At 41.2% G+C, this 21,702-nt stretch overlaps 1 protein-coding gene across 3 annotated transcripts in view; it reads right to left on the bottom strand.

Annotated features, from left to right (window-relative positions):
* SETBP1 (SET binding protein 1) overlaps window positions 1-21,702 on the bottom strand; it is a 269,876-nt gene that overhangs the window by 51,562 nt on the left and 196,612 nt on the right. Inside the window, exon 6 of one of the 3 annotated variants that reach the window (XM_032095510.1) lies at window positions 11,544-12,199. The exons of the other annotated variants lie outside the window; for them this stretch is intronic. Coding sequence (XP_031951401.1) covers window positions 12,171-12,199 — 29 coding nt within the window. The 3' untranslated portion in view covers window positions 11,544-12,170. Of the gene's footprint in view, window positions 1-11,543; window positions 12,200-21,702 lie in introns of those variants that run through there. 3 annotated transcript variants of the gene reach the window in all.

The following is a 21,702-nucleotide window of genomic DNA, read 5'->3' as shown; positions in this document are numbered from 1 at the left end:
TGCACCCTATCACTGGTGATAAACTAATTAACAAGAAACTGGCAATTTTTAACTCACACCCATTAAATAATAGATGTGAACATAGTAATTATGAAAACCTTTTCATAGCCATGCTTTAATATAGATTTAGCTTTATTTTCAGTGACAGCCCAAATCTCTGCTGAGCTTCAGCAAATTTTTATATTGGCAACTCCACTACAGCTGTCATTTGCACCAAATATCACTGTTAAAAGTTGTCTTTTCCATGGCTGAGCTCAGATGGCAAGAGAAAGTCATCTCCCAGCTTCAGAAATGTAGAAAAACCCCACAAGTATGGATAATGCTCCTCTGTGTTTTGCCAAACTTTCTGGCAATGCAACTCTGTTGACAACAGCAGAGGACTAGGAATGTAACTACAGTAGACTGTTCCTGTCTTCCTGAAATTAATTTTTTCTAGACTGAAAATTTATGACCTTTTTCCAATATCAAAAAAATAGATAAATTTGGATTTCACTCTATTTTGTCTAAGTGAATTAATTTCCTAGAGATCTTCTTTTGCAATACATGGAGACGTTACAGCTGTAGGCTTTTTTCATTCTTATCATCTCCACTTAAAGCGCAAAAATTAATAAGAATTATCTACACATGAAGAAAAACCTGCTTAAGTGCAACTTACAGTATTCCTAGATGAGAGTGTTACAGAGTGTAAGCACAGGGACAAAATAATTTGATCTAAAGTTTGTTTAAGGTTAACACATTCTTCTTTCTCGTGACTTGGAGGCAGATGGGACATATTTGCAAGTTTTGAAATCAGATGCCTCATTTACTTTTCCATTTTCTTGATAAGAGAAATGTTACTCTGCATATGGGGGAATCTGATTACAAAGGTTCAAAAGCTTTGCCCTTATCTAGCATTAATCCATGGATGTCATATTGAAGCGTGATCCTTCTACTTAGGTCTGATAATATCGAAGCAAACAAGAAAGAAATAAGTTTCAGCTGATAAAACCGTCTTTGCTGTAACAACAAATGAATGTCATGAATCATATACTTAAGACATAAAGAAAATAAAGAAATAAAAAGAGAGAGAGAGAGAGAGTCTCAGTATTTCTTTTCACACTTGCTGCAGTCTCCTGCTGCCCGCTGGCTACAATTATGTGCTCCCAGCTGATCAGGTGGTGGTGGTCCCAGTCCCACCAGCAACCATCATGATAAATAAGCTTTTTCCTTGCTTCCACCAGCTCAGATTCCCAAGGAGGTTGGGCACTAATGAGAACTTGCAACATGGGCTCTAGGGAGAGAAGACCCAAAATTGCCCTGCTTAAGAAAGATCTGTGCTTCTCTCTACTCTTTTCTAAAGGCACTAATCAATTTGAGACCTGAGGACTTGTTGTTGGACTGTTGGACTTACATCCTACTCTTTTCAGTCTGTGTTCAGTCTCCACTGAACAGAAGATGCAAAGCTAATGGAGTTAAAAACTTAGATTTTTTTCCAGGTTGCTGATGTATTGCCTCAGAAGAGTTATCTTTTCTGCCTGTGCCTGTTGAGGGAAGAGAAAAGGCTTTTAATTATATCTGTAAAGGATTATCCCCAGCTCTGCAGAAGGGCTCTTGACATTTTTGAAGTCTAGGCATCTTCTGTTGTGCTAGTAATGGAGTGTGCATGATAGAAGCAGAGCGTGTTGCCTTTCCAAGTTGGTAAAATGACCTATGCTGCTAATGGCAAAGCCCTCAAAGCTTTCTGTTTAGCAGGATCCTACACAAATACAGATCAATAGCTTCAATTTGATTCTCACCAGTCCATCTGTAAAAACAGTATCATTCATATGTCTGCTGTCAACACAATCTCTCTCTCTGATCCAAACAATTTGTTGTTTCTATTTGTTTAGAAAAAGCTCCTCTGAACATTCAGCTTAATTTGAAAAGCTTCTCCCTTTCAACTACTCTGTGCTTCATACTACTTTAGTGCTATCTTCTATTCATTAGAGAACAGTTATCACACAGAAATTACATTATTCTTTCTTCTCTTACAAAAAAAACCTGTATCATGAAGTGGCTTTGAATGATTCTTTCACTAATACTCTGATCATGACCTTAAACTAAATAGCAGATATATTTTAATATAAGACACAGGTACTTCTTCTAGATGGTAAGAGCACTGTTTACCATGATGGAGATAATGCTGGAGTGCTGTTTGGTGTTTAAGGAGAAACTAGCATGGGAAAAATGATGGGAGTTTTGATTTGCCAGGAAATATTACATTAATTAGGGCAGCCTAAGTAAACGATGAGTAAAGGCACAGAGGATAACAATCTGCAGGTGTTTGATGGAGGCAAACATAGAGGAAGAACTTTTCTTAGGGTCATCCCAAGGGTAAAAGTAGAATCAGTGTTAGATGGCTAAGCTAAATTATTAGTTTTTCTTCACGTCTAACAGCTATGATTCTATTACATTAAAACAGAGGAAAAACTACAGAGAAATCCTGAAGCCATTTCTAATCCAGACCCTCACTGACAGATTAAATAGTACGGTAGATTGCAATTTCTTCTTCTGTAGTCAAATGTTAATTAGATTCCTCGCAGCTGTCTGTATATCCTGAGTTGGCTGATGAGCACATTAACAATGTGAACTGATTCAAGAGTAGAAATGAAACTTCCTTGTGCAGGATAATGACACATTTGAAGTACAGACTGGTTCACCGAAACACAAACCCCACCAGCATGAAGCAGCTCTGTTCCATAGCTCTGTTCCATTTTATACCATGTGCAAATGGCTCTGCTGCACCGGCAGAGTCCAAATAATTTACAAATCTCAGCCCCTTCACTAATGTAGATATACTTAAAAAAACCCCAGAGAAATTGGAAGTGAGTAAATAGTTTTTTTGCATCTTTTGCAAATAGTCATAGAAAACAGTCAAGTCACCTGACACTTCCAAGCATTCCTCACATACCTGTAACATGAGGAAACATTATTTCTCTTAGTTTATTTTTGGTAAAACCTCATAGTGTCCTTGCCTGAAGAGCACTGACATGCAAAATATCATGCCACTGTATCAGTGTCAGTACCATTAACTCCCAGACATTTTTTCATTTTCCTGAACCTCTAGCCAGGTGTTTAACTGGAGGTGGAGAACTCTGTCCTGTTACATAAAATTGTCTTGAAAACGGTTCCTTCATGGTCAGTTTTGTTTCAATTATTCTAAAGTTAATAGTTAAAGTCCAAATTTGAAACAAAATCAATTGAATTCTTCTCAGAGACAAACAAATAGAATACTGAGAATGTGTGTTTAATTCTACTTTGGGCTCCTTCTTTTAGATTAGATTGAGATCTCTGCTTAAACATGCAATCTACCCACCTACATCCTAAGGCCAGGATTTTGACATACACCTTTCTACTAAAATGAATGAAACTTCAAAAGTAGTGTTTTGCTGGGTTTTGAAAATTCTATCTTTTATTTTGAAACCTGGCTGAGTATTTACATAGCAGACTGAAACATCTCTAGCTGTAACTGTAAATTTAGAATAAATGATGTATATACTAAAAATCTGGGACATAATTTTAAAACATCTCCTACTACACCCTCGTAAATTAGGGCAGATAGGTGAGCTGATATCACCTCTAACTCAATCAAATAGAAATCCACTTGCCATATTTCCACTTGCTGTTTATTCGACAGCAGTTTTGTGGGTACTGCCTAAAAATGTCCTTTGAAGAGAAATACTGCAGCAATCACATTACCTTCTGTACATCTGATGTTTTGTCCTTTTGAGATAATGAAATTAGACCTCAGGTCTGAAAAACAATCCTGTAATGGAAGGAGAGTGGAATATATGATCTAATAAGTCCTATGATTGCTACTTATGATCTAATTGCCAGTGAAATAGAAAGTCTTCTTTAAAATAACATCTGATCTTTTTTTCATTACATCAAAAAAATTGCTTGAAATGTGATGGTACAAGAGGAAAAAGAAAGATATTTTTGCACTTTACCGATGCAGCCTCTATTTGAGCACTGTTCTTGTGATAACCACATAAAGCATTCCTGTTCAAAGGTTCTGTTATTGTCAAGGAGATGAATTATAAAGCAACTTTATATTGTGCAATCTGCAGATTTTATTGACAAAGTTGTCAGGAGCAGAAGAACTGGGAGTCTCTCTGCTTGTCATGGGATAAATAAGAGGATCTACAGAGCTCTCAGCTTCATTCAATTTGTTTAGATACAAGTTGACTGGGAGCATTGATTCGATGCGAGACCAGTTATGGATTTTTAGGTAGGAACATACACCGTGGGGAGAAATAGATGGCTCTAAAGTGAGTACAAGGCTGCAGTTCACTTGGGAGGCTGCAGGGATCGTGCAAGCCCAGCTGTATAAGCATGCTGGATCAAGGGCAGATGGGTCTGATCCTCCCACAGAAGTGTTTTCTCCGTCTGCCCCAGCAGCAAGATATTGCTTGACCTCTTCTCCCATGGAGGAGCATCATGACAGGTTATATTTGTGTGCTAGGGGGTCTTGATTCATAGCCCCTCATTATTTAAAGCTTAGTTTCCCACCCATACTTCACAAGCCGAGAAAGTCTGAGATGCTAAGTAATTAAAACACCAAATTCCAGCTAATTTGCTGGTTAAGACATGCCAGAGCATGAGATTACCACAATATTTTGCCTTCTTATCTGTTAAAAAGTATCTGCTTGTTGAAGGTGTCCTGCAAAGCCCGTACAGCTAATGCTAATGATCAAATGAACCCCATGATCCTATGCTCCTCTCCCACGTCATCATGATTTAATTTAATCATGATGATTAAACCTGTTCCTGAAAACTCTTCTTTCCTCCAGGTGGGAATACCTGAGGAGTCAACACACTGGAAGTCCAAACGCAGTGTGGGTTTCCCTAGACAAGTGAAAGTCAACATAAAAATCGATGGGATTAAAAGGCTTGGGTGGTGGCTGAAGAAGATCAAACTCCAACAGAGCATTCAACATCAGCTGATGTTTTAGTAACAATGGAAGTTCCCATCCACTTCTCTGCCAGCTGAGCTTATGAAGTATTTCTGCTGGGTACCCCCAGTGGTGCTGCTGTAAAGATGGATGGTGCTCAGTGCAGGAGGTGAAGAAAGAGGCAAGGTAGGGTGGGATTTATCTCATATTCCAGCCACCTAAAAGTTATATATCTAATCTTAACCAGTCATCTAGTCTGCTCCATCAGGACAGGAAACTGTCATGTTGATTCAAATCTTTGGTTGTATCTCCAAGAGGATCTTCACTGCAAACCAACTCATTTCAGGATGAAAATCCATTACATTGCAATTTTCGCTGAGTTTCAAACTGGATGGGATTTAATCTGAAATCTCTGAAATAAAGGATTGCCTCCTTAGTCTTTTCAGCCATGCAAGCACCATCTATTATATCAGCTATCAGGTTATGACATTTCAGAACCCATGCAAGATAGTTCAAACTTATGCTTTGTTGCTCTGCATGCTGCTGAAGTGATTAAAAATGGAAAATGCTCTGAAGCCTTTTGCTGGTAATGGTACTTTAAACATAAAAGCTCTCCTTCATCTTTGTTGAAACTATTTGGATTTGCACTGGTATAAATTACTTGTTCAGCACCAGTGTAGTTCTTGATTTAATATAACGCTGGAGAGAGAACAATGTATTTAAGAGGATTTTTTTCCTTAGAATTTATTTTCTTTCAGTCAGATCTCTAGGTAATTCTGTTTACTTTTCAATTCCCAGCATTGGTGAGAAACCTGTAATGTTTTGATCTTTCAAATATTCTTCACAAAATGCTCCAAGGTCTTTATCTGACAGATAAATCTGTTCTTCTATTTTATTATTTGTTCAGGCATAGTTATTCCAAACTAAGTATTTAAACATTGTGTTCCTCACCACAAGTTTAAGCTGAAAGAGAAAGGAAAAATGCAATTTCTCCTTACTGGGGTGAGCTGTCTCAATAAAAATCTAAACTAGAAAATGAATTAAAAATATATGATCCATTAAATGTAACTTTGCTGGCTGTTTTCAAGTATTCTGACATTTTTCCAACATCATTCCATTTTAAATAACAGATCATTAAAACAAAGTCATGAGAATGTTATCAACTGATTTCTAAAGAACAGTGATTTAGGAGATCTGGCTCCTATTGCTAGATATAATCCAAGTTTGGGAAAGAGACTTGGCATCTCTGAATCTTGCCAGAGTTTCATAGCAGGATGTTGAAGAACTCCAGCCTGGACCAGAGCCCGCTTCCCAGCATCAGCAGCTCTCAGTCACTGGAAATGTTGAAGGACTACCCATGACAGATGGAAGTACAGAGCACCCATAAGTCACCACCAATACTGCAGAACACCAATAATGCAGGGATGCTCAGATTTTAAGGATAGGGATCACATTTCACTGAGTATGTTTCCATCAAGCCAAGAGATTTGTGTGTGAATATACACCAGCAGGCAATCCTGATCTGCAATCTTTCAGCAATGAAGCATCTACACTGTGGTAATCACAGTCATACCTTCATTATTGCCCTGGTTTTCTTTTGTCCATATTGCCCATATTCAGGTGTCTGAGTCTGGACCTGAACCCCAGTCCTTCTCCTCATATTTGCATCCCATCACAGAATCAAAGAATCACAGAATCAAAGAATCACAGAATGATGGAATGGTTTGGATTGGAAAGGACCTTAAATACCACCTAGATCCAACCCATTCCGTGAGCAGAGACAACTTCCACTATCCCAGGTTGCTCCAAGTCCTATCCAGCCTGGCCTTGGGCACTTTCAGGGATCCAGGGACGGCCACAGCTTCCCTGGGAAACCTGTGCCAGGGCCTCACCGCTGTCACTGTAAAGAATTTCTTCCTGATATCCAATCTAACCCTGACTTCTGTCAATTTTAAGTCATTCCACCATCTCCTGTCTCTCCAGACTCCTGTAAGTAGTCTCTCTCTCCATCTTTCTTGCAGGCTCCCTTCAGATACTGGAAGGCCACAATCAGGTCACCCCAAAGCTGCTTCTTTGAAGGCTGAACAAACCGAATTCTCTCAGCTTTCAGCAGGGAAACATCCCTCATTCTCCATGCAAATGGTGGCTGTCTGTGATTAATCTGTCACACTGTTTTCCATCAGCCTTCCACATAATTCTCAAATTAAACACTTCTGCACTATCTCCCATGGCATTTTTTACACTCCAATGAGCTTTCCTCTAATCACCCACGGAGTTTTCTCACTGCTTGCCTTCCAATACTCCATTTCTGTAGAGGTACCTACAAACCTTTTCAGTCCCGCCAATGCCCTTCCTGTCAAACTCACCAATACAGTCCCATTGCCCCTGCACCAACTTTTGCCCTTTATCCTTTGCTTTATAATTAGATTACAGAGGGGTTTGATTCCTGTCCTGACCTGCTCTTGTTATTTTGGACTAATGGTGATGATACAAACCCCAGTGTCTATGTACAAATGTTTATGCTCACAAGTCATCCCTGATGGCAATACTTCCACGAGAGCTAGAGGCCAGGTCAGCCCAGCCTTCCCATTGCAGACACTGCTAGAGTGGGATGCCAAGTGCCTGGAACACTTAGAGAACTGAATTTGCAAGATGTGACCTGTGCTTAGTCCTAAATGCAGAACAAGCATTCGGGGTTGTAGCCCAGCCACTGGTACAGAAACTCTAGGAGCAACATTCTGAGATTTTCTTTGCAAAGATCCACAATGCCTTTGAGTGATGACAGGAGTACAGCCCTTGCAAGACAGAGTACATCACTGGAGAGTTTCAATCTCTCTTCTTGTCCCATCTTCCTTTTGAAATAAGGAACTGCGAGTGTATTCGTAGAAGGAAAGGGCTAATTTGGTTAAGGGCATAAGATTGATAAACTCCGCCCCTTATGAAAATATCCTGTGATTTTTAATAGCCATTAAATCCCCAAAGGATCTAATTTCTTAGGATTTAACTCACAGGACTTGTTCTGCCTGTAGTAAATGACCAAGCACTCAATAGATCTGCATTAGCTTGGTAATGACCCTTCTGGCATTTGAAATTATGGCTAGACTGATCTGTGGCATATGGCTTAAGCTGTTAAGCCATTGCCTGTTGTCTCTGTTTTTCATTTGACTTGGTAGCTTCCTGAGGTCCTGAATTCATCCTTGAGGATAATGCAAGCTCTTCCTGGCACTGAGTGAGCTGTCACAACTTACCTACGTGATATTTAAGAGGGGTAAAGAAGGATTACTCTAAATGCCTGACTTAACCCAGCTAAAGTTTGACCCATCACACTATATTTCCATGTCCTTTTTGCATATGGGGTTTAGTTATTTACACTTTCCTGACTATTTTCTTTGAAAAGTTTCAGATATTGAAAAAGAGCCAACCTTTAGCCCAAGGTTAACATAAACAGCAAACAAGGATAGTCCTAGTACCTGTCTAGAAGCACCCTACTGACTGGTTTTGCACTCGTTTTGATAGTAATTTAAAAAATGAACTTAAGGAAGTGTTGGCACGAGAAAGGAAAAAAATCAGCCTTTTTACAAAAATAAACTGTTCTGTGCTGGTTTAAAATATTTATTTTATATTGGCTGCACAAAACTGGGGTGAAGAACAGGAAAAGCCCATCTGGCCTCTGCTAAAATGTTTGATAGCCTATACTTGCTGTCAGAGGGAAGGAAGTAAAGTGAAATTCTCTTTACAGCTCTAACATTCAAGTTTTTCCTCCTAGTTAGTGACAGGATGCTCCAGAGAACTAATTGCATTTGAGTCACAGGGCTCCAGCCTGCTGCCTGCACTGCCTTCCTGTACAGCATCATATCAGACTTCATGGGCTGGAGGAGGAGCACCTGGGACCTTTCTTTCATTAACAGAGATGTTGCTAGACTTCTCAGACGCTGAGCAGGACAGCAGCAGTATGTGCTGTCAGTCAGGAGTTGGGGTCTCCTATGCATCCTCCAAAATCCCCCGACTCCAGCACATTGCTCCTCTCCACGTCACCCCGCAAGGCAGCTACTGGGGTGGGTCAGTGCCTCCAAATCACTCATTTTCTGCTCATCACAGCAGTGATCATTTCAGCAGAGATCCATCATTAATCACATCTGGGGCCAAATAAATCCTGGTGAGGATGGGAAATATTCCCAGGGTCACTCCTGTAAATGATGCACTGCTGTCTCTGGTACCCTTTTCCTCTCCTGGGAAAGGCACAGCCTGGCTGTCTCTCCCCTGTGCTGCAAAGCCTCCCTCTGGCAGAGCAGCTCTAATCAGCGCTGGTCAGCAGATCATGGCAGCCACTTTCGTTCACTTTATGAGTTACACAGCCAGCACATTCATGCAGATGTTGTTTGCAGAATACTGGAGACGATGCCAGCCAGACACTTGGCACCAAGACCCAATCTGGGAGATGTGGAGCTTTCGAGGTTCATTCCTTATATTCATGATTTTCATATTTAATAAGAAAATTGACGCGACACATCAGGGAGGTTGGTCAGTCAGCTGGTATGGAAACTATTAGTTCAGAAAAATGAATAGTTTGGCAGTTATATGTCTGCAACACCCACACGCTCCCTGGAAGAAACTTAGAAATAGGGTTAGTCATCTGAATTTATCCCATGGTCCCTGGGTATCATAGCAGTGGTTGAAAGTGGCTGAAAGTTTTTGCACTGCTTGCTTGATCTGGATCCTCTGTGGTAAACAGTGAGAGTGTTTAAGGCAGAGTTGTCCCAGGTCTGCCTCTGTCTTAAAATCCAGCAGGCAGAGATCAGAAAATGTTCAGAAACACTTGTGTGCCACAGGATGTTTCCCTGGTTACAGACCCTCTGGACATCAGTTTCCAAATGACGGCCTCAAGGGGGGTCTGTGAGGTGACTGGTTTTAGAAAGTCATTTAGGTACAGTGGGTCCTGGAAATCTTTACAAATACTATTTTCCACAGCCACTGTCAGTCACTTTCTAGTAGCAACACCAAGAAGAGCCTTTAAAATTTAAAGTAAGAAAAGACTCACTAACAGAGGCTCTTTTCTCTTGGATTGCTACTTCCACACAAGTCCCAGTTTCAGACAATGAGGAACTTTCAAGTTCATAGTTCATTTTCCTGTATGGTTCTTTTTTTCACTGCCTACACTACACCTCTTGGGCTATATCTGCATCAGTGAATAAAATGACACACTGCCCCTGAAAAAAAATGGAATGGCTTGTTTTACTAAGATCAAAGTTCCTACCTGAAACATGATCACCTCATCTGTGTCTTGCTGACTGAAAACTATCCCTGGCTCTCCATGCCCACTGAGTCACGCTCAGCTGTTGTTTGGGGAGAGTTGCCAGCCACAAACCAAAACACACCTGAGAGCAGGCTAACATCAGCTCACAGGAATCATCCTCTGTCCCCTTTCCTACCACCACCACAGATGGGTAGATGCCTTTGTGTCTGCAGCTCATTTCATCAGTTCAACACCATTAAGACCAGTGGGTATTGAAGAGATATGCACTCATGTTTATGAAAATAAAATTTTCCCCCAACTCTTAGGATGTGATGAGTCACCCTCTCAAAGTTGCTTCCTCCCTGCAGGAGGAGCTCAGATGACAAGTTTCCACAGGTTGCCTAGCTTTTGGGTGGCTAGAATTAAGTGAAAATCCCATGCTAAAGGATAAAGGACTTCCTCCATTTTTAAATCTGAATGATATTAAAACCAACCTCTACTTTGCGGGGAATGAAGAAGTTCTACTTAGAACATATGCAGTTCAGTTCTTTCCTGTGAAGTTGCCATATGGTAGGGGAGTGATGGGAAGAAGAAAAATATTGACAGTGATGATATATCTTATTACAGAGCATACGGACCAAATTTTCCTCTCAGTTACACTAGTGAAAATCTGGAGTGAACAGCCTTGTCTTGATAGGAAAATCAGATCAGTCAGTGGATATACAAAGCCAATTATGAGAATGAAACAAAAGCAAACTTGGGAAACATTATGGTATAGTAAAGAAGACATGTGGTAGGATGCCAGAAGACAGGAAGTCGATGAGCCCAGCACGCTTACTCTTCCTTTGAAAAAATCATCCCATCTACAGTAACCACAAGCGGTCAGGATGTTGTTTTATGCCTGAGCTTGGCACTCTGAATGAAAGCTGCCCAAAAACATCTGTTCTAGGTTCCAAACATTTATATAGCCCTTTGTTAGAGTACCAAAGATGGCATCACATCAGTGGAAAGGAAGCATTGCAGAAGAAAGCAGCTCAAGGATGCTATAGGGAAATGTCCAAGATTAACACAAAACATGCAGTGTTTTACACACCAATAACTATCACTTATTTCTTGCTGAACATCCAGCTGATTAAATCTTCAAACTGTGTTTGACAGACAAAACCAGAAATTGCTCCAAGGAGAGAGACCATGGTGCACTCCTATTCCATACTATTTAGAATTTAGTACTCCATTCAAAATTATTTAGAAATATATCATGGGCAACTTAACAGCAAAAGATGCACTAATAGGCCTGTTTCTCTACTACATTACAAAGACATGAAGGCCAATACATAGCTGAGAATACTTCTGGAAATGTAATATATTTACTAAGTAATAGTTGAGCTATTAGAAGCTTAGTTTTGCCACCAGCTAGCAAAAGATCTGTTTTATTTTCAGGATCTTTTCCAGACTGTGTAAGATAATCAGAAAGGTACAGACTTTTTTGGACGTATATGGCAGGACGATAGCAGTTAGATAAACTAGAAGAGGTAAACAGTGCATGAAACTCAGCCAGACAAAATAAATTAAAAACTGAAGTAGAATTACCACCTGTAATTTAGCACACAAAAGAGTTAAACGGCAATTTAATAAATAAACTATGCATTATTTTTTTTTGGAGGTCTCCGAAAACTGAATTCTTGCAAACAAGTTCAAAGACAACTATAGCCAACTGAATGTCCACAGTTTCTTTGGAGCCAGCACGGAACATTTGGCCAGAAAAAAACAGTGCCAACTACCCAGTGCAAAGCCTATACTTTAATTTGTAAAAGTTAAAGCTGTGATTTATACCTCTGAAATGAAGAAGTTAAAAAAAAAGGATCTAACAGTACGTCCTGTGTAGGTTTATTATTTTGCCAACAGTTTGTGGGTTGGATGATGAGGTACGTTCCTGAAGATTAGACATCACCATTTTTTTTAAACAAACAAAACAGCAGGCAAGATCAAAATTCCCCTAAAGCAGAGGCAGTCCTTGCAAAAGTTCAAGGCTGTTGTGGATCTCCCTGGGCTCCTATTTAAAAAAAAAAAAAAAATTCATCAACGAATAGCATTAATCAGCTTTGGCTCACAGGGGGCATTTTTGCTTCCAGTTGCGGACAATTAGAGGCACAGTGTCAACTGGTCATTAATTAGGTTGTGTAAAGCTCTGTAGATACACATTGCTTCTTTTGACATCAAAAAATTCTCATGAAGAATGGAGCTGTAACATGTATACATCTCCTGTTTTTTTCTCCTTTTAAACCAAACAATTTCCTAGTTCAGGGGAAAAGGTGAAGGATAAATGGACACTGGAAGTAAGGAGTGCAGTTCCACAGACGATTGAGAATCATGTGGAGTAGGTGGTGAGCTGTTAATTCATGTGTCCAAACCTGGTAGTATCATTTGCAGTATGTCTAAGGGAAGGGTGTCTTGATCTACATAAATAAATAAAATAAATATTGACCGATGAAATTTAAAATGAAGATGTATGACAATATTACCATCACAAGCTTGTCCAACAGGATTTCTTCTGGATTCCTAAACTATCAAAATCAGCTTTGTCCTGGTCTTTAGTAGGTGATCTACACATATCTTCATGATAGAGTCTCAAGATATCATTCAAATTTTGGCCAGATGTTATGGTTAAAATGGGATATTGTTTCTCAGAGAGAAATCTTTTTCACTGTCATGACTTCCCCCAGCCACCAAAGGCCTGTCTAAGACTGTAAATTAAAAGTCTCAATAAATATATTATCATTGTGCAACAAAATAGCTCTGCCAAAAAGAAAAAAAAGAAGCACATGAAAACCCAAGGGATGTCATTCTTCAGCCTGAAAAATATCACTTATTGCTGAGAAAAAAGGCACTCATAAGTTGCACATTGTTAGATGGCTCTTATGGGTTTCTTGGCAGACAGTCTGGAAAATCTATTTCTTCAGTATAAATATATATATAAAATCGTAGTTAGAGCAACCTAAATTAGGGAAGCAAAAAAAAAAAAGAGTAATTCCAGATATCTGTCCTTGTGCTAGGCATAGTCTTCCAATCCCTAAAATGTGTGTAGGATTTAAGAACACCACTACACCTCTGTCAGTCTCCTCCTGAGATGTGGCTGCCCGTTAATGAATAAATTTATTTTGTTTGTAAACTTCATCTCCTTTGGCAACATCCAGTGCTGAAGGCATTCTGATAATATAAAAGTACTTTTCTCAAGGTTTAACTTAGTATAAAGGAAGATGCATCCTTATTAAAATCTCGTTCCTGCTCATGGTTTTTCTCGGCTGAGCCTCATACTTCATGAATCATTGCTATTACTCTAAAATTGGTTTCCATGAGGGCTCTCTTCTTTAATGTTTTTGTTCGTAACAGAATGGTCACATTTCAACTTTTGCTTCCTGAGGAAGGATTTTGCAGAAGTATTATGAAGACAGAAAATACCCCATGAGTTTCCAAAGTGTAGGTAGCAAGAATATTTATTATTATGCTGGGAGAGAAACAAAAGGGATATAAAAAATGATTCACAAGGACAAAAAATAATCTGTTATTCAGGGGAAGGAGGAAAAGATGCTTTCCATGGACACATTGTGCCATTTTTTAATTTCTACACGTCTTCCATATTCTTTGGGTGGGATACCTGATGAGGTAAATGCAGTACAGTAATTATTAGGTTTCATCTGAAAGATGGTAATTAAATAAAACAGAGAAGTGTAGCACACTGAGTTGACATTTGCTTATAGAAATACATGTAGCTGACCAGTCTTTATGGCAACCGGATTTTTCTTGTGTGCATTTCACAAACTTCATATTATGCCCTCATTTTTTTCTTCTTCTTCTTTTTTTTTTTCCCTATTCAATTTTGTATTGTTTTCTAGGATCTTTTAAACTGATATTATGCCCCACTGACAAATTTTCCTATAGGAGTGTGATAGTCATCAAGACAACAATATCATTTGGATGAAATAAGACTCCCAAAGGAGCCCCTTAAGAGCTGGAAAACCTATAAACTTCCTACTGAAAGGTAACCCAACTTGTGATTTTGTCTTTTAAAGTAAAATATTAGAGATGCTTTATAGATTTGAAGCATTTCTCATTATGGGAAAGAAAGGATCACTGTCTTCTTGGGCTATCAGTATATATTTGTGAGGCAGCGATAATTCTTCCAGTAAATTTCATGTTCCCATTGAAATGTCTTTATTTTTTTTTTTGAGTGAGGCAAGGATTTCAGAATGATACTATGTGGACAAGATCTAAAAATAGAGTCTCTTGGCAATTGTGTTAAAATAAGTATTGCTGCTATCTTGATGTAAATAGGAGGAGAACCATATCCTAAAAATTACTTCTATTGCCTCTGGGCATAATCACCCAGGTGGAGAAATGGCACCTGCTCTTCTTTAAGTCATTTATCATTTCTGTAGGGGAAAAAAAAATCTCTGGAGAGCACATCCTTATCTGTAGAGAAGAAGTCAGTACTGCTCTATTCCTGTCTTTGGTGTGTCTGCACAGCTCTATGGTTGATGGTGCAATAAGAATTATTATAAGTAAGAATGATGACACTCATGGACAATGATGCATTTAAGTCTGTTGCAATTAGCTGTTTCTCGCTCTGACACCAAGCTTCTGGCATTAGATCTCCCTGCACCTTGGCTTATCCGCCTGTGAAATGAGGGTAAATATGCTGACCTCTCTTGTAAAACGTGTCTGAGATTTGCTGCTGAAAAGCACCAGGTACAAATTAGGCAGAATATTTAGCAGCATATGTAACAAGAGCACAAACTCCCCTGGCTTGTGAATTCTCATTGGGAGATGCGCTCTTGTGACATTCACTCCTGTCTGAACTTGACTAAAAGTGGCCATTTTACCTGAGACTCCACTGACTGCCAGAGAATTAAAAATTTTACTTGATGTTCAGGACATCTCTTATTCCCTGAATTAGACATCTCTTATTAGACATCTCTTATTCCCTGAATTGCCCCTGGGGGGCAAATGTTAATTCTACTTTGATAATGTCATAAGGCATAAGGATGATAATCACAGAATCATAGAATGACTTTGGTTGGAAGGGACCTTAAAGACCATGGACCATGGGCAGGGACACCTTCCACTATCCCAGGTTGCTCCAAGACCCATCCAGCCTGGCCTTGGACACTTCCAGGGATGGGGCAATCACAGCTTCTCTGGGATAATAACAGAAAGGATGATGCTTTCTAGTTACAAAAAGATGTTGGAAAAATGAGTGTCCATCTGTGTGAAGAGTCAATACAAAGGGGTCCTTTACTGGGTCCAGTTCAGTGGAAAGAACACTGCCAGGACCGACGCATGAGGGCCAGGCAGCAATGCCAGGATTCCTCTTGCACGCTGTGAGGAGCATAAAAATCTGGCAAGAACATGGTATGTAGATGAAAAGATGTATCCTTGGTGCAGGAGATCTACTCCAGACATCTGAATGGCCCTTCAGCCACCTCCTCCTGAGACCATCTCTTCCTGATGACCAGAGGAGTGGCAGCATCCCTTGGGTGTTTTGTGACATCATCTGGAGTTTAGTAGCAGATGCTCCCTCTCCTGTCTTTACCCTGTAGCCTTTACCTGTGTTTCATATAGCAGTGGAGGCAAAGTGCTTAGTGAGTACGTTTATAATATTTTTTCATTTACATGTAGGAGGAATAAGACTGGGAGCCTAATGAGCTACTTTGTAATTTGATGAAACGGTGTGACCTGCCAAGGGACTTAGCCCAAGGAGTTTTGTGTGCTAATCTGATGCTAAGCACAAGGAGGGCTTCGGGAATACCAACTTCTCCTGGGTATCTTGCCCACCATTGCAACTGCATGGCTATAATTAACATCAATCATGCTAGAGAAATGGAAGACCTAAAGCTACCTGGGGGACTACAGTGCTGAGAATGAGAACCTGTGCTAGCCAACACTGTCACTGGGGAGTAATTAGGTCCTCTGCAAATCTTGGTAGGAGTCTCACATCTCCAGCTCCGTTCTGGCACACCTTGGTTAAACACTGAGTACAAGCTGACTGAGGACTCCACTAGAGATAGTTTAATACCGAGAGTTATAAAAAAAAGGAGAGCTGCCAGCACTTTGGACAGCATTCTTGGAGTGAGAATTAATCCCTTTTCCCTGTAACATTTTAACTAGTGTAAATACATCAATACCATCCACATTTTAAGTATTCTTCTTCGTGATTCATGATGAATCAGAGGATGCAGCCGCCCTGTGCTCTGCTCAGGTACGGTGTGAAAGTGAAGTAGAAAGTGCCACCAAGTCATAATAATACACTTGGTTTGTAAACCCCTTTTCATTCCCTATGGTTCAAAGTCTTTCCAGTATTAATTAATTAAAACCTTGCAACAGCTCTATGAGTTGGGCAATGACTATTATCTCATTATATCAGCCAGTGAACGTGGAGACCCTGAAGGCCAGATTGAGACTGCCTGCTTTAGGCACTCAATTTATTCATTGCAACATCTAAAATAAAATAGGTGCTTGGCTCCAGCAGAATGATTCAGATCTCTTAGGGCAGGTGCCTGTGCAAACCATACAGGCAAGGCACTGACAGATGCCTCTGAAGTAGGACGCAAGTGATGTTCACACATTTCTCCATCAACAGAATGGAGAGCTGTGGGCCCTTCATGGGATGATTTAGTGTGGTTACATGCAGCCACTCTAGGGATAAGCACTAGAAGTATAATTCTCACAAGTGTGGCTGGGTAATTGCTTAATTCAAGGCTCAACGGTGTGCAAACCTGCTTACGTGGGAATCAAAATATAAATTCCCCTCTGAAGGGCAAGCACCCGGGTTGTGGGATAAGTGGGAGGAAGCACAAGATGTTAATGATTTGAGCACTCATCCCAAAAATAAAAACATAGAGGTCTAGGCTGTCCACCCCAAGGGTGTCTGGCCCCAGCATTTCCCATTGCTCCATCCATTCCAGGAGACAGGTAAAGCTGGAGTGGAGGTACCAAGGTCAACCACTCCTCAACCAGCAGTGTGAGATGCAGAAACTAGAGAGATCAACCCAGTAAATGGGGAGGTGTTTTACTTGTAAAGCTCTGTTTAAGAGCTCTATCATAAATGGCATAAATTGAGTTAGGCTGTGGAACAGGCATTCCCTGGTGACCCAGACTTAGCTGCCACTTAGGAATGCCTGGGTTCTGCCACACTGCCAGACTGACATGTCTCCTGTACCCTGGTACCCAGGTCCTCCACACTCTGCAGTCATTAGCTGGCCATTAGGGAGCCATTTGGTCCATCTGAGAGGAAGGCTGAGCATGGCAAAGCTGACCTGCATGCTACAGGTTCTGCTCCAGGCACAGCCTGGACAAGCATCACACAGCTTTGACTCTTTACCTGGTGCAATATTGCAGTGCTAGCCTGAAGCCTCAAACCTCAACAGCCCTCCTGTCACTCCTCAGAGCACACAGGAAGCAGAAGGCTGCAAAAAACCCAACATTTTGGCATCTGTATTAGGAAACAAACAAACAAACAAACAAAACCCAAACACAAATCCCCAAACCTACAAACCCAGAAATACTTAGAATTTTGCAACAGGTCTACAGGGAGATGTTGTCCAGTGGAGATCAGGATCAAGTGTTGCGTGGTGTAGGTTGGTCTGCCCACTCCAGCTGCTCCCAGCTCTTAGCTGTGTGACCACAAACCAGTCTGCATCAAGCAGTTCAGAGTCATAGATTGTCTCTCTGCTTTGGACCACATAAAGAGTCTGAACATGCTCCAAATTTTTCTTGCTTTGGAGTTCTGTGCCTACTTGACATCACCTGAAACTGGTGGGTTTGGTCAAACTGTGGCTTAATGATGTGGGCCCTTTTCAACACCTCGGGAGATATTAGCCGCTTCTTACCCACCTGTGAGTCATGATGGACTGTCACAGGCTGTCAATCACTGAACACAAATGAAACCATATGGTTATGTGTTTAAGTTACTCTTAGGTCTAAAACACACTGTCCAGATTTGTATGCAACAATCAGTTTCTCCGGGAGGTAGGTTTCTCTCTTCAGATGAAACAGACTGAGCCATTCCCTGGGACTTAGACGCATCTAGTTCATTCTCACAGGGACTTAGGTTGACTCATGAATGGTCTAAATCACATTCACTGACTTCTTCAAGCTATGCAGTGTCTCAGGAACAGAGCTGAGAAAACAACTCATGAGTCCTGAACCTAGGCTTGAGCCTGATTTATTACCGTTTTTACCTGCTAGGGCTCTCTTTGATCTCAGCAAGACTCTTCACTGATTAGCAGCAGAGAAGGGGAATTTGGGTTAATGCATGCTCTACCCACTCTTTGACATAAGAGTGGCTCCTATTAGCTCTTTAGCAGATTGTCTTTTTGTGCAAGAACTTGCACAGCTGACTTGGCTAAACTTTTAATGGGTGCGCTTCTCATGTGGGAGGAAATGTTAAGCACTGCTTATTGTTACTTAGAATCACACACCCAAATGCTGTAACTCCATCCAGAGTTCCCAGGCTACACTACTGTATCACAAATAAGATCTTCCTCACCGCCTAAAGTCATGTCATGATGCAGTGTAGGAGCCAAGGAATGCTGGGTTTGCAAAACACACACATTGCTTCAGATTGCAATGAATTCATTTAAGAGGAGGTCAGGCAGCAAACCATTAATTTCAGTGCAATATATTTCCCTGCTCCTCTTATTTACCAAGATGTTGTCTCAGTAGATCAAACCAATGGAATTACAGCAGTGTACTGACAGCAGCCGATATCTGCCTAATATCTTGGGGAGGCATCCCTTTATCAACTGCTTCCAGATTTTGCCTGACACATCTCTACTGTTCAGTCTGTTCTGCTGGAAACAGGAAAGTTAAAGTTTTCCAGCATAACTGGCTGAGTCAGAAGCTCCTGTGGGCAGCCAAGCACAGGCACACATGTTGACTGCCCTGCGAGCAGTAAACTCAGCCCCACCGTGCCAAAGGAGTTGTGCTGCCCTCTCTGGGTGTGCTTCAGGAGGCCACGTGTGGGGAGTACACAACTCCACCCTCAGCTGAGGTGGGAAACTTGTTCAAGGTGGTTTTGAGGTTTTGTTAAGAAGCAAAACAGGAAATCTGCGTGAATCTGGAGTTTAACAATTTTTTTTAACTTGTTGCTCTCCAAGGCTTTTTTTTTTTTAATAGAGATTAAACAAATATTTGGATGACAAACTTTCTACAGCTGACCTCATCCCAAGTTTTTACTGGTACAGATGAGACTTCAGGCAGCAAAGACACCCTGGAGTAGTCCAGGGATTTTTTTTCCTTCCTTTTTTTTAGCAAATCAAGTAACTCAAAGGCGGTGTCAACTTACTTAAGTGCTCTTTATGCCAACTAATCATAGCGGGCACAAAAAATAATGCTGACTATTGCTCCCTTTCCTGCCTACAGTGGAGGTGGGGAAGGCCAGAGACACAGAGCTGTAACGGTAAGTCTGTGCCATCTGGAGAAATTCTGTATCCTCAGCTCAGCTGCTTGAGACCAGAAGAAGGACCACTGAATTCTCTCTAAAAATCAGTGAAGAGGACAACATCAGAGGGGTGAGAGGTACCAGAATAAGCCTTCCTGAGCCTACATGCTAACCCACCCAGTACCACTACCACTGCTGAGGGCATCTGGTATTCCTGTCCCTTCCTTCCTCAACCTTCCCTCTGGTAACCGTGAAAACCATAAGAGCTGGTTCAAGAGCCTGCAGTAATGTGGGCTGTCCCCAGCCCTCAGAAAGCTATGGTGAAACCACCAAGTTTCCTCGGGAGCTGAGTGTGGGAAAGTCATTACTACTGACCTCAATGTAGGGCCTATTCACAATAAAAACTTCATCAGCAGCACCACAAGCTACTGAGCTTTGTGGTACATTGCTGATTCACATTCTGTGACACTCTTTGCTGACCAAACTCTACCCAGGTGTCTCCACAAGTCTGTTTTCAGTGCTATGTAAGGCTGAGTTTGGGTCAGATTCTCTGAGGAGATAGTGCATCTGCTTGCAAATGGCAACAAAGACAAGTGAGTTGCTGACAGGGGTAACACAAATTGACTGAGCTGTATTTTGCAGTTGGGATCAACCTGACAAGCTCCTCACAGTTTGCTCCCAGTTTATTTAAGCTGCCTCTGTGTGCTGCATAAGGGACCAGCAATGCTTTCGCTGCTGCTCCACCATCACTCTGACGTCAGCACTTTGATTTGATTTTCTGTCACTGTTCTTACAGATTAAATTTCAACCAGTGACCCACAGCTTGATAGCTCATTAGCAAATCCCTTTGAGCCATCCAGTCCTGCCCTTGCTTGACAGTTAACTCTGCACTGCACACACTCCTGAAGCCTCTTGAAATTTGCACTGTGCCTTGAGAAAGCTTGGTCAGACTCAGTGCAGCTACAAAAGCCTGTGGGGATCTATGCCCAGGTGCATGCTCTCAATGACAAATCACTGATGCTTCTTATTATGAGTCTTTATGAGTTTCTTATTATGGGTCTTTTCAAGCCGTTGAGGTTGTGTAAAGACCCCTCCATGGACAGTCAAAGCTTTCCTTTCCCACCCCTCCCCTCAGCCCTTGTTCTATAGGGGAATTATTCTGACTTCCTTCTTGTTGAGACCTTAAAACAGAACATTCTTTTTCCTTTTGTTGTCCAACATCGTTATTGCAATCAGGCAGACTGAGCCCTTTTAAGTTTTCTCTTGCTGTGACACATGGATATAAAACTCCTGGAAGGCAGTGAGGATGGAGGAGCAGCCTCAGATCATGTTCTGGACCCCAACTCTCCCTTTTGCAGCTGAGTAGGACAGGATGCAGGTTGCTCTGAGTGCATTAGGACCCCTCTCACTGACAGATGCCTTAAGCTCAGATTTTCCTATGCCCAGCTTTGAGTCACACTGATCAAGGGGTTTACAGTGAAGCTGCAGCCATTGCTTTGTTTAACCTCCTCCATTCATCTGAACAGACCTCTTGTCTTGCACCTATATCATCAGTGCCAAGAAACAGTATTGTGTATAGTCCAGAGCTAAAAAACACACTTTTCCCTCTGACTCGTCTTAAGCTGACACTTACACAAGTACCCAGGCTGGCACCATCAAAGTCTTAACAGACCCACTTCCCCTGAGATAAGAAAATCTTATAAATGTTGAACCAAGGCTGTTTCCAGTACCTGGCAGGTGCCAAGTGTCCTGCTCTAGTGTGCCACTGAAGAAGCAGATGGAACTTTCCAGCCCCACACTCTCCTTCTTCCTCAGTAGATACTTCACTCCTGAAGTCAACCTCACTAATTTCAATGGGGAGACGCTTGATTTATGCTGGGCCGAGATGAGAATCTGGCCGTGATTCTTTATTGCCTTTTAAAGCCAAGAGCCCAGCAGAGGCCAATTGTGCCTGACGTGAAGCAGCTGCACACCCAACGTGGAATCTGCACAACTTCATAAACTAGCAGTGGTCTGAATAAAAACTTCAAACAAGACATTCTGGCATTGGCCAGAGAGAGTGAAGATAAATAGCTGGGAGATGCCAAGTTGTGAAGGAAGAACTGCTTGACTGTTGG

Source organism: Corvus moneduloides, chromosome Z (assembly GCF_009650955.1).
Source record: "Corvus moneduloides isolate bCorMon1 chromosome Z, bCorMon1.pri, whole genome shotgun sequence".
Taxonomy (NCBI): domain Eukaryota; kingdom Metazoa; phylum Chordata; class Aves; order Passeriformes; family Corvidae; genus Corvus; species Corvus moneduloides.
This window is presented reverse-complemented; position numbering and strand designations above follow the sequence as displayed.